The following is a 12,129-nucleotide window of genomic DNA, read 5'->3' on the forward strand; positions in this document are numbered from 1 at the left end:
GGTATACCCTCACGATTCTTACAGCCAACCGACGCCAGTGGACTGTCACTGTCCAGCCGACCCGGGGCATCCGAGGCTTTCTCGCACTGGCCACGTTCCCACACGAAGCAACAATGTGTTGTCTAAGCCTAAAACATGCGACAACCGGAACGGTGTACGAGGGCTAGACGGCCGGTTTGGCAGCTCCCCACATCACAGACCTACCGTGAGTGTGGCGCCGCGGTGTGTCTGTGTGGTGCTATTGCCTGGCCGGGCGCCCGGAGCGTGAGGAATGCGCGTCAGCAAACTTCCAGCCAGCCAGCAACTTGTCGGCACAGTAACTCCGGCGTTCAACCTGCCGCGCACTCCTGCCCTGCCGTTGCAAATTGTTTGCCATCTGCTGGGGTCTGGGAATCAGCTGCACCCTACGGGACTTCACCAACCTGCCTTAACACTGTCCCATCGCATACATCACAAACCTAGGCCGGACAGCGTGATTGGAATCCCCCGTGCTGCGCGTACAGCACAACCGTAGTTGCAACGGCGGGTACCGCCTACGGACGCACCGAACAGCTCCTTACAGCCCGCGCTTTGAATGGGCAATGTACCCGACGCGATGACTGAAGTATTGGAAGGCTGTCATTGCATGGCGACACAGCATGCCCCACATTCCCGTCAATCGCAGGCACTAAAACGCCTACTCTTCGGCACGGTCTAGGATGTACCGCAAATTTTCCATCATGCACACTATGATACCCTTGCAGAAGGGTGACTCGTGCGATATGATAAGTGATCAGATCAATACGTGCTGGCGAACGGCTTGCTTATGCGTTGCAAGCCTTATCACAAGCCTTGCTAAAGCCTGCTGAACGCCGGACCAGCGGCATGCGCATTCCCTTCACCTGATCCGAGACCAAGTGCCGCCGCCACCTCGTCTGCAGCACGGTAGCCCGACTCCAACGCCCCCTCAAAGTACCCAGCCCACTCCCTCGCCAGCTCCGTACCCGCGAAGTACACTCGCCCACCCCACATCGGTGCGCGCGCCGCGTCCGGACCGCAGCCCCACACCCCGCTACTGCCACGCCCCGTGCCGCGCCCCTCGTCGCCCACTTCCTCCGGGCCTGCCCCATCACACCCGGCGGCTGTAGCAGCTGCCGACGAGGACGCCAGACCCGGCGGCATGACTGCGGCGTAGCAGCCACGGCTGTAGCTCTCGCCCATCCAGTCCTTCACTAGGAAGGTACGGCAGCCTGCTACAGCCCGATCGTCGCCAAAGTACTGCCGGTACTGCTGCAACACCACACGGCGCTGCTCCGCCGCCGGCAGCGCCGCGAAGGAGGCGGCGGCGGCCGCCACGACCAGCCCCACCAGCGCGGGGCGGCCGTCCACAACGGAGGGGAACAGGTTGGCCACTGGGCCGCAGTCCTCGAGGTGCGGCTTCGGTCTGCTACCTGTATTCCCTGGCACTGTCTGATCCTGCGGCTGTGACCGCGGCGGTTGCGGTTGTTGTTGCAGTTGCTGTAGCGGCCGCTGCCGCCGTAGCTGCAGCTCCGGCGCACCAGGTCCGCCAGCAGCGTGAAGGGCGCCGCCACTGGCACAGCTCCAGAAGGCTTGGTCGAAGACCGCAATGGTCTTGACGCAGCGCCCCATGTACATGCGCTCGGTGATGGCGCGCTTGGCGGGCGGCAGCGGCGGGCTCCACTCCAGCGTCTTCCACAGCGGAGGCGACATGGCCACCACCACACACCGCGCCGTCACCACCCCTGCGCAGGCCGTGCCGTTGCAACTGGCGCTGGCGGCCCCGTTGCAGCAGCCGTCGTGTGAGGGCTCCAAGCGCACGCGCACACCGCCACTGAAGCCGCCGCCGCTATCTGTGTCCTCAGCGGCCCCAGTACCCTCAGCCTCGGCGATGCTGCCCAGCTGCTCGATCCTCGCCACGCGCACGCCAAGCCGCAGCTCGCAGCTGCCCCTGCCTCCCCCAGTCCCGCCCGCTGCTCCTCCGCCTCGAGCCCCAGCTGCCGGCACACTGGTCCCCCCGCCTGCCAGCTGCGCCGCCATGCCGGTGGACAGCTGCTGGGCGCCGCCACGAATGCGGAAGGTCTGCGCGCCGCCGTCGCCATCCGCTACCGCCAGTAGCCCGCCGACCTGGCCTAGGAAGTAGAGCAGGAACAGCAGGCTGAGGTCCGCGGGCTCGGAGGCCAGCACGGTGCGGACCAGCGTAAACAGCTCACGTCGGACCTGTTGATGGCGAGAAAGGTCATAGTGGAGAAAGCTGTAGTTATGATGTGGTTGTGATGGCGATGGCGGCGGCAGTGGGGTTTGTGGTCATGATCTCGGCGGTGCTGGTGGGAATGTGGGGTGGCTGGGCCCGGCTGGGGTAATTGGGCGGTTGCGGCGGCGCTGCGATGTCAGGTCCAGGCGTCAGACCGGCCTGCTATCTGAAGGATGCCGTACATGCCCCGTATCCTGGGCTGATCTAGGGGGCGTTGCTACAAAGAAACTGGATACCGTACGCCGATACGGCAGAGCGGTTCTCACAACCTCACCGCTTCGGACTTGGTGCAGCGCTGGAAGTAGTCAGCGGCGCTCTGCCTGTCCCACTCTGCCGCGTGAGGGTGGGCGGGCCACGCGGCCGGATCCCTCACGCTCATAGCCCACGTGTCCAGAGTCGTACACACGGAGGCTAGCTCTGCATCGTCTGTAGGCGTGAGCGGGGCCGAGGCCCCCGAGCTTAGCATCGTGGTATGGGCCAAGGGTTGATCCGCTGCCCCTGAATCCTGGAGCCATTGCTGCCGCACGGTTGACAGGCGCAGCTCCGCCACTAACTGCAGGCAGCGCCAATGCGTGGGTCCCACCCTGCAGGGGCGATTGCGGGAAGCCGGCGGGAGTGGGAGGTACCGTATTCGCTGCGCTTTCGTGCGCTGGCGATGGGCGACAGCCCGTGGCTCTTGGCATGGCTGTTGGCCAAGCATGATGCGTTGGTCAACCAAGATGCGTGACGTCAGGGTATGGGTTGCTTCACGGCGTTGTGGCCCCGGTGCGTGGTGCGTAGCCCCGGAGGGCGCCGCTCCACCCGGCCACACCATTGCACCGCTGGCCCTGCCGCAGCACCTCGCTCGCCCCCGCTCACCATTGACCGCCCAGATCCACATAGGCGTCCTCGTTGCCGCTATTCTCCACGGGCACTGATAGGGTTCGCCCGCCGACTCGCTGACGCGCGTCGCACACGAGAATCCGAATGCCGTTTGCAGCCAGTCGCCGCGCGCATGCCACGCCGCTGAGACCAGCACCTATCACCACTGCATCATAAATATGATGAAGCATTATAAAACTGACCGGCGCCTTTCATGTACGCGCCGTGACGGATTAAGGGCTATCCGATGGTCACTCCCGCTTGGGTGCTGAGCAGGGTGGGTAGGAATCGGCCAGATGAGTGATAGAGAAGGGTAGTAAATTCAACCAGCGGTCGTACAATACGCAATCACGCTGGTTATGCCCGTACATGGGGCCCGCCAACTTGACGGGGGAGTCCCGTAGTGTGCAGCGTAATCCCAGAGGCGCGATTCCATTTGCCGCGTCAAGGGGGCCGATTGGGGCTAGGTGCTCACCGAGTTGCCCTCGCACTTTGGACAGGCTTACTTGGCCCGTCTTGGCCGGTACGTGACCCCATCTCCCTGTCCCTTCCCCCAGAAACCAATAACCTGCAATCATCATCACGCGTTGCATGAAAGGATTGTGTGGCTCGATACGCGGCGCACAGGACTCGTGCTGACCTATGGGAAGGGCATGGATGCAAAAGACAGGGCAAAGAAGCGGGGGTCCGGAGGGCAAGCCGGATGGACACCGATCCGGCCCTGATAGAGTAATGGCGCTGGAATGCAACTAACGTCTCTACGTTATAACACTTCGTTGATATGGTATTAATATAGGCTGTAGTTAACGTGCCGCGTAGAGAACCTTCAGAGACTCTGGCCAGCCAGCCAGCGTTGTTCAGTCTGCAGTCGGGCTTAGGTGAGAAGTTTCTTTTACAGTAAGACAATGATCTGGTGGAACAGCAACCAGTGATCAGAAGAGGGTGGACGGGGCTTGCGTGAGAATCTATAATGTTGACTAGGACCACCTTCAAATCTGAACACCGATTGCTCACAAGGTGATTCTCATATGACTCAGCTATATCAGGCCTAATCCCAGCTGTTCGGCGGTTCGGCTTGTGCAGGGAAGGAGAGCTCCGAGAGCGACATGGCTCTGGACTTGGACGCCCTCGATGTCCGGGTGCCTGGGCGTCGTCGTCGTGCCAGTGACGACGAAGCAGAGGACGGCGACGCTGAGTTTCATGACGCAGCAGAATACGCGGCATCTGTTGCCGACAGCACGGGCCACGCTGACGCCGCCGAAGAGGGCGACACAAAAGAGAAGCACGATGACGATGTTGCAGCAGAGCCTGTGCCTGGTAAGTGGATTGCGACGCGCGACGCCGGCCAGGGCACGAGGCGCCGAGCCAGAGTCGCCGTGACGTGTGCGGCTGCTGTAACACGTATTATTTCCTATCGATACGCGTATCAGCACTAGTGGCGGCGTTGACTGAACCTCTCCCGCCTTTTGTCATGGCATGTGGTCTTGGTGTCTTTATTGGGTTACAGAAGGAGAGAAAGAGCAGAATGGCGGGGAGCATTCTGGAGAGGACGAGGAGCAGAGCGAAGGCGAGGAGGGCGAGGGCGAGGACGTGCTGGCTAAGGACGACGCTGCGGAAGGGCTGAAAAAGGCCAAGCTCCGAGAGCCATTTGAGGTGCCCACCTCCGGCGCCTTCTGGCTGCACGACGATCGATACGGGGCCGAGGCGGAGAGCGCGGAGCCGGAGGCAGCCAAGTAGGTGACGCGCGAGTTGGGGCTGTGGGAGCGGCACAATGAAGTGCTTGGGAGCAGGCGGGCACGGTGCTGCAAGGCGCAAGGACTGTGCGCGTGTGCATCTCTCCCGCCTTTTGCTCTCCCTGTTTGTGCTCTCTCGTAACGCGTGCATTGCACCTGACTAATTGAACCCCCTTTCAACCGCAACAACAACCACTCTGGCCACCTCTAGGCCTGGCGCCTCCCCCACGGAGCGCAAGTACAAGAGCGACACGGACGGTCGCTGGCAGCACGACAAGTTCGCGGCCATCGAGAGCGGCCAGGAGGTGGAGGACAGCGGCTCGGAGGACGCCTTCGTGAGTTTGCCAGGATGTATTTGTGTTTCTGAATCACACAGGGAAGATCATGTGCGCGTCTGTGACGGTACGCACACACGAGCGTGCGACGCATCCGCGGCCGTTGTTACAGTGTCAATGCACTTATGGATTCACCCAGCACGTCTTTGATCTGTGAGGGCAAGGTCCGAAGAAGGCTTGAAATACTCAGGACGTTGCTGGGGATCGGCACGTGATGCGCTACCAGCGCGCCAGGTCAATCTCAGCAGCAGCGATTGAGGAGGCTACGCCTGTCGCAGACTTCACAGCACCGCCACTGCACTGTGCATGACGTCTGCAGGGAGGCTACTCACGGCGCAATGGTGGCGGGAGAGGTCGTGGCGGACGTCTGGGAGGCCGCGGCGGCGGCAGGACGGACGGCCGTTTCGACACGCCGCCCGCTTCCAACTATGAACTGGTGGGACTGCCGCAGCGACCGGCCCGGGCACCCCGCGAGATGTCGGCGGCAGCCGCAGCCTCCGCGGCTGCGCTGTCAGACATGCCGCCGCCGCCGTCGGCAGGTGGCCGCGGCGGGCGCGGGCGCGGCCCGCCGCCGGCTCGCGGCGGCGGCAGGGGCCCGGCACCCGCCGCGATGGCGCCGCCGCCTGCTTCCAGGTACACTCTCATCGGCAGCAGCAAGCCCGCGTCGGGGCCGGAGGCGTCGGGACCGGGGCCTGCAGCGGGCCGGGGCCGGGGCGGCCGCGGGCCGGGGCCGGCAGAGCCGCCTTTCGGCGGGCGGGGCGGCCGGGGCGGCCGGACGGGCGGCGCGCCTGCAACCGCTGTGGGCCGGGGTGACTACTACCGTGGGGAGGAGCCGGCGACGTCGGGCGGCGATCGGCACTACAGCAGCCAGAACGGGGAGCGAGGCTACGACTCGATGGGCGGCCGGGGGCGCGGGGCCAGGTGTGGCTGCTGGAAAAGGGGTGGGGGCATTGCTAGCATGAGAGGTGGTTTTGCGCGGGTAATCCTTGTGCCGAAGCCCAACGAGCACAGAGTCCGAGGGCAGGGGTTTGGGGCCGGAGCCATCGCTGTTGCTGGGGCCGGGGCTGGGGCCGGGATGACAGTGGGGCAGGTGGGGACAACACCGATGTGGATAATCACTGCATGCAGTATGCCCCAAGGGCCGCTACAGACATGACGTGGTCTTGTTCGTGGCCCCCTGTGTTGCTGTGTCGTCACATGGCTTGACCCACCCTGCATGCAGGCCACCCGCCAGCGACGGCTATGGCCGTGGCGCGGGGCCCAGCGGCCGCGGCGCAGGCCGCGGCACCTACCAGCAGTCACAGCCGGCGGCGGGCAACCGCGAGCACAGCCGCGGCCGGACCCTGGAGGAGGAGTTCCCGCCGCTGCCTGGCAGCAAGCCCGTAGCGGCCCCGGCGACGGCCGCCCCGGCAACGGCGGCGGTGGACGCGGGCGGTGACACAGGCGGCGTGCGGCGGTACAGTAAGATGGCGGGCAAGGCCACGGCTTCAGCGGCGGCAGCTGCAGCGGACAACGGGCCGCCGCCGGGCGTGGCTCCGGAGGGGGCGCGCACGCGCGGCGGTGACAGCGCGGGCGGCAAGGCGAGCAAGCTGTCCGTTTCCGCCGCCGCCTTCGAGCCCACGCCGGCGCCTGCCCGCCCGCCGCAGCAGCCGCAGCATCACCAGGCGCCGCCACAGCAGCAACAGCAGCAGCAGGCACCGTCGGTTCCCATGGCCTTTGGCGCACCAGTACAGCCGCTGCCGGCGGTGTCGACCATGCCGCCGCCGGGGGCGTTCGCGGGTGTCCCGGAGGCGTACGGCGCGCCTCCCATGGCGGGCCCGCCGCCGCCCATGCACCCGCACCAGCACCAGCAGTACGGCGCGCCGCCGGGCGTGCAGCCGTACATGCCGCCGATGGGCGCGCCCATGCAGCCGCCCATGCAGCCGCCCATGCAGCCGCCGCAGGGCCCGCCGCAGCAGCAGCAACAGCAGTACGGCGCGCCGCCGCCGCAGTACGGCGCATCTCCGTACAACGACATGCAGGCCTGGTTCAACGACGCCTACAACAAGGCGCTGGCCACGGGCATGGACTCGCAACAGGCCTACAGCGCCGTGCAGGGCTACGTGCAGGTGCGATGTTTTGTAGGGGCACTACTACATATGAGAGTGCCGCTGTCGCGCGTGCTGTGGTGTACTTGCATAGGTAATGGACTAGCTCGTGCTGGCCCGTGCCAATTCGAGATGGCGTGTTCGTCTTTGCTCTTGTTGCTGTCGGGAGGCGGGGCTTTGCCTGTGTGGTGCACGGCCAGAGGGAGGGCGTTTCAGCGGGGGCTGGTGCATGTTGTGAGCGACGTTTCCAACGAAAGCCCTACGCGCCGCTGACACTCGCAGGGCATGCAAATGGCTTTTCAGTCGCTGGCGGCGGCGCAGCACCAGCAGCAGCAGCACATGCCGCCGCCCATGTACAGTATGCCGCCGCCGCCCGGGCCCGCGCCCGGGCAGTGAGCAAGCGCGTTACCAGGAGTGGAGTCGGAGTGGGCTTGGGAGCAACCCGGGGCGCGTATGCCGGGTGTTGGTGCAGCAGCGGCAACTGACGTATTGAGGGGAGGGCGTTGTACGGGACAGCAGTTGACAATTGTCGGGATGTATGCACTTGCGGGATTCGGGCGTGTTTTGCATTTCCATCGCGGATGAAGGCTAGTTGGAGGTGGACCGCCTTGTGCATCATCCTTAGAAGAAAAGTAGAGGTCCACTTCTGCAAGCGGCTCCGGCGAGCCATCGCAGGAGCCGGTGACTTCGCTAGGCCTAGCTGTTAGAGCGTTCCTTATGTCCATAGTGCGTGTTGTGGAGTGGGAACTCCAAATGTTGATGTCAACAATCGTCAGCTACAACGCAAGGTGGGCGGACGCGGTTGCCGGTGAGGAGCTTCATCTCCGGGACATAGCCGGGGTACGGACAAGCGCGGACTGTTGATGAGCCGAGGTGATGAGAGAACATGGGGACATGATGGCAACGGGTACCTCACCGTCAGGGCGAGATGCCCCCGTGAGTTCGGTCCGTCGACATGTCTTTCGGTGTGAAAACTTCGTTTAATTGGCAATTGAAGGTCAGCATGAACATGGAAGCCCAGCATGCGGGCTGGTGCATTGTTGGGTTTGGGCCAGATATGCATAGTTGCGCACCGCGCCTGTTGTGCTCATTCGGAATAGCACGTTGCACGCATAGTACGCTCGCTATTTGCTTTTCTACCTGTAGCCGGGGGGCAGGGACACTTGCGGGGTTAGGCGTGATGTGTATGCTGGTGCACTGTGGTTGCACAAGCCGCAACATGTAAGTAGATGTGTCATGTATGCATGCTCTTCACTTCAAAACCTAGGAAAGCAACGCCATATCATGCTTTTGACGCGTTCAAGCGACCTGTTTGTGCATGCGCTTGGCTGCACGTTGTGCTCTGGATGGTGGACATGCACGTGCGTGCATGACGTCGCGGGCGCCATGTGTGGCGTGAAGAAAATCGTGGTGGTGTAGTATGTTAACGCAGCCCCGTCCGTGACGACTAGGCCGCATCTGGCAGTGGTAGCTGGGTGGTGGTATCGGCTGTGCGACGCATGAATAGTCCTATATGGGTGCGCAGTGAGTCCGCGCCAGTGCTGAGTGCTGCTTGACGGGTTGGGGGGTGAGGAAGGACACGCTGGGACACGAACCTGGCCTGCGAGGGTCTGGGATTGGCCCCGGTTTGTAAGCGCTTGGAGGACATGGGCTGCCTGCGGCACAGTGAAGCTTGGCAATTGACAGCGAAGTGGAACTCGAGGATGGCGTGCCTAAGGTGAGGTCATCGCCACCTGGAGGCAGCAGCGAGTCGGGCGGGTCCGGGGACCGGAAAGAGACCGATACGCCAGGCAGGGGTCTATCACAGGTTCCTAGCCGCTGAGCCCATGCTGCATGCGTTAAGGTACTCATTGACATGGTACAGATACGTAACAATTGCAAGCAGCAGCGTCCACGTTGCAAGCGAAGTTGAGCATCCATCCGTAATCCTTAACGAAACCTTGGCAAAGGTCGCGCATCCCTGCTTATATATAGCTCAGCGATTTTGCTGCATATTGTTATAATGCTTTCTTCCAAGACCTTGAACCTTACGCTTGCACCAAAGTTCTCCAGCTTCCGTCGAGGACTCGTGCTTCCGCGCCACTCGATTAAAGCAATGGCGACCCCCGTGACCACCATCTATGTCAAGGGCGACCCGGCCAAGAACAAGCTGCTGGACTGTGAGTCCGTGGACGTGGTCACGCGAAGCATCTGGGGGTGTTGCATGAACCCTCTGGAACGCATAGCGAGTCCCTGCTCAAGCTATTGCGCACTGCCAGCAGTCGATTCAGCAGCGACCTAAGCAGACTTACTGGTGCACCAGCTCGGGCACCTTTCAAGCATGTGGCAATGTGGCTGGGTGACAGGGTCCCAGGGGACGGTGTGGGTCCGCTTCCGTTCACAGCATGGCTGACCCGCCTCCGAATGCGCACCCGCAACCGCAGGCCCCTTCTGCCACCGCGTGCTACTGGCGTACGAGGCCAAGAAGCTACCCTACAAGATGGAGTACATTGACTTCGACAACAAGCCCGCCTGGTGCGTTGTGCGTCTTAAAAGGCCAGCAGTTCAGGCCGCGCTTCCCGTTGGGGCCTTCCTGCCCATGGCAGGGCATCGCTGACCGCCCAGTGCATATGCTTATCTTTAAGCCTGCGGCTCTCTGCCTCAACATCCCGCTCTGCTACTGACAAGATCGCTACGAAACACGTCGCAGGCTGCTGGAGGCCAGCGGCGGCAAGGTTCCCGTGATCAAGGAGGGTCCCGATGCGCCGTACATGCCTGACAGCGATGTCATTGTGGTGCACCTGGAGAAGCAGCACCCCGAGCCCTCGCTGCAGTCCTCCGTGCCAGCAGAAATGTGAGCACGGGCTTACAGATGTGGCACGGTGGCGTGGGAGGGCACCGCGGCCCACGTCTGATGTCTGCTGCGTTCAACTCCCCCTGCCTTTAGCAATGGCCTATCTGGGATTGGAATGAGTTATCCCGCTGCCTCTACCCCGCAGCGGCGCCAAACTGTTCCCCAACTTCCGTGCCATCCTGATCGGCCCGGCGGCGGAGGTGGCCGACAAGGTGGCCGCGCTGGAGGAGCAGCTGGCGGGCATGGATGACTACCTGAGGCAGCACGAGGCCCAGGTGGGTGGCACGACACCGCCCCCCGCAACCACCCCTTGCAGCGCTCTCATGCCGGCCCCTCGCGCCTCTCACCTCCTCCGGTCTCACTCATCAAACCTCTACCGCGCTTCCGCACTCGGCGCACACTCGCCCGCCAGCATCCCCACAACAGCCAGCACCAACAGCTCTAATATAGTCATATTACCGCCAACACCACATAATGCGCAACAACGCCACCACTGCCACATTCCCCAGGGTCCGCTGTTCGGCGGGCAGCACCTCAACGGCACCGACTGTTCGCTGGCGCCCAAGCTATACCATGCTGTGGTAGCGCTCAAGCACTTCAAGGGCTGGGAGCTGCCGGCCAGGTTCACGGCGCTGCACAAGTGAGGCAGAGCAGGGGGCGCGCAAGGGACTGGCGGAGCGAGGGCGGAAACTGCACAGTGGCAGACGAAACGTGGAGTGCGTCGCGAGGTGTAATGGTTACCTTCAATGTTTCCACCGCAGGTACTTGGCCGCACTCAAGGCGCTGCCCGAGTGGCAGCATGTGGACTACGGCACAGAGGCCATCATCGCCGGCTGGGAGCGCCACATCAAGCACGCGGCGGCGGGCACGGGGCATCACTGAGGGGCGTTGCAGTTGGAACGGAGCGCGTTTGAGGGCTTACGGAGGGGAGCGGCGACTGCCGTTGTAGGGTCTACGGCAGGAGAGCGGAGCGGTCCTGCAGCGCCGGCAGCATACACAGCATTGCGACATAGTGCCGAGGAGGCGCTGGCGTGTCTTAATACACAGAGATGTTAGTACTCTGGCAGGTCTTGACGAGTTTCGTACAATATGTGCGTGCAGGGGCCGTGTCAGCACCAGCGCATTACAGGCAGGCCATATTGTGTCAATATGAATGAGCTTGAATGAGCGTGTGCCTGACTGACCAATTGCGGCAGTGGGCATGTGTTCTGAAGAACAGTGTAGCTAGTGAAGCTGGCACTCAATGCTGGTCGTGCGTAGCGCACGCTGTAACTGTCCGAGTTGCATTATGGAGTCTGCCAGTAGCGAGGCGTGTTGCAGGGCGCTGTACGCACGAATGCTCGATGCTTTGCTGCCGGTCTCGTGTGTCTTGGAAGAGTTGCGAGTGGTCGGGTTTCGGTTACATGTTGCAAGTCGGTTTGCCGTATTGCCGAGAGTCAAATTGTGTCCTTGTGTCGAATTAAGTCAAAGCGTTGCCTGGATTCAGGAAGGCGAACCAAGGATGGACTAACAGAGAGGTGGCCAGCCGGCCAGTCCGAAGTGTGACAGTGGCGCCGCCCGCAGCATCTGGGTAGCATAGCGGTCAGGGCGGATATCGATGGAGATGAAGTGCGGCATGAAGCCTTAAGCGACATCTAACTTTTACCCGTTTGAAGCCGGAAACTACCATATCCCAATGCTGTTGGACGCGAAGGTAGTAAGGTACTTGACACCGTGGGAACGGCCAGAACAGGCCAGGATGTGCCTGCAACACGGGCACCGGCGTTCTGCGGCAGCCTGCGCCGCGGCCTGAAAGGCCATAGGGTAGGGTAGCACAGGGAATCGGTTTCAAGAGCCAATATTGATCAGCGTGACCAGTAAGTAAAGCAGTACCAAGGTTCGCGGCAAGGGGAAACGCCGCCTCGGCCGTGCTTGTCGGGAGTTGTGGGGAGCATGAGGATGGCCCGACAGAGCGCAAGCGGTCCCTGGCACATGTGCCCCACTGGCCCCACGGTCTCACGGAAAACATAGTATCATCACAGCTTGACTG

At 62.7% G+C, this 12,129-nt stretch overlaps 3 protein-coding genes across 3 annotated transcripts; 2 read left to right on the forward strand and 1 right to left on the reverse strand.

The window, feature by feature from the left end:
• Nucleotides 1-6: 6 nt before the first annotated feature.
• Nucleotides 7-3,430, reverse strand: CHLRE_10g456650v5 (uncharacterized protein). The gene is made up of 3 exons (XM_043067073.1): nucleotides 3,110-3,430; nucleotides 2,526-2,835; nucleotides 7-2,217 (listed from the first exon to the last, which is right to left on the reverse strand). The coding sequence occupies exons 1-3, from the start codon at nucleotides 3,301-3,303 to the stop codon at nucleotides 835-837; spliced, it is 1,887 nt and encodes a 628-aa protein (XP_042920470.1). The 5' UTR covers nucleotides 3,304-3,430; the 3' UTR covers nucleotides 7-834.
• Nucleotides 3,431-3,900: 470 nt separating this feature from the next.
• Nucleotides 3,901-9,123, forward strand: CHLRE_10g456700v5 (uncharacterized protein). Its single transcript, XM_043067074.1, has 7 exons — nucleotides 3,901-3,990; nucleotides 4,196-4,429; nucleotides 4,620-4,845; nucleotides 5,057-5,180; nucleotides 5,500-6,101; nucleotides 6,403-7,288; nucleotides 7,550-9,123. Exons 2-7 carry the CDS (start codon nucleotides 4,219-4,221, stop codon nucleotides 7,661-7,663), a joined length of 2,163 nt encoding a protein of 720 aa, XP_042920471.1. The 5' UTR covers nucleotides 3,901-3,990; nucleotides 4,196-4,218; the 3' UTR covers nucleotides 7,664-9,123.
• A 130-nt stretch (nucleotides 9,124-9,253) lies between these two features.
• CHLRE_10g456750v5 (uncharacterized protein) lies at nucleotides 9,254-11,974 on the forward strand. The gene is made up of 6 exons (XM_001698323.2): nucleotides 9,254-9,426; nucleotides 9,691-9,781; nucleotides 9,957-10,100; nucleotides 10,246-10,375; nucleotides 10,610-10,740; nucleotides 10,862-11,974. Exons 1-6 carry the CDS (start codon nucleotides 9,363-9,365, stop codon nucleotides 10,980-10,982), a joined length of 681 nt encoding a protein of 226 aa, XP_001698375.1. The 5' UTR covers nucleotides 9,254-9,362; the 3' UTR covers nucleotides 10,983-11,974.
• The last annotated feature ends 155 nt before the right edge of the window (nucleotides 11,975-12,129 follow it).

The sequence above is a fragment of the Chlamydomonas reinhardtii genome, chromosome 10 (assembly GCF_000002595.2).
Source record: "Chlamydomonas reinhardtii strain CC-503 cw92 mt+ chromosome 10, whole genome shotgun sequence".
NCBI classification, from domain to species: domain Eukaryota; kingdom Viridiplantae; phylum Chlorophyta; class Chlorophyceae; order Chlamydomonadales; family Chlamydomonadaceae; genus Chlamydomonas; species Chlamydomonas reinhardtii.

Bases quoted from the DNA above. Each gene is read 5' to 3' on its own strand.
- CHLRE_10g456750v5 (XM_001698323.2), top strand. From the start codon at position 9,363: ATGGCGACCCCCGTGACCACCATCTATGTCAAGGGCGACCCGGCCAAG. The intron at 9,427-9,690 runs GTGAGTCCGTGG...CCGCAACCGCAG, and splicing joins CAAGAACAAGCTGCTGGACT to GCCCCTTCTGCCACCGCGTG. The intron at 9,782-9,956 runs GTGCGTTGTGCG...AACACGTCGCAG, and splicing joins TTCGACAACAAGCCCGCCTG to GCTGCTGGAGGCCAGCGGCG.
- CHLRE_10g456650v5 (XM_043067073.1), bottom strand. From the start codon at position 3,303: ATGCTTCATCATATTTATGATGCAGTGGTGATAGGTGCTGGTCTCAGC. The intron at 2,836-3,109 runs GTGAGCGGGGGC...TCGCCCCTGCAG, and splicing joins GTGGATCTGGGCGGTCAATG to GGTGGGACCCACGCATTGGC. The intron at 2,218-2,525 runs GTGAGGTTGTGA...CGCCATCAACAG, and splicing joins GCTGCACCAAGTCCGAAGCG to GTCCGACGTGAGCTGTTTAC.
- CHLRE_10g456700v5 (XM_043067074.1), top strand. From the start codon at position 4,219: ATGGCTCTGGACTTGGACGCCCTCGATGTCCGGGTGCCTGGGCGTCGT. The intron at 5,181-5,499 runs GTGAGTTTGCCA...TGACGTCTGCAG, and splicing joins GCGGCTCGGAGGACGCCTTC to GGAGGCTACTCACGGCGCAA. The intron at 6,102-6,402 runs GTGTGGCTGCTG...CCCTGCATGCAG, and splicing joins GGCCGGGGGCGCGGGGCCAG to GCCACCCGCCAGCGACGGCT.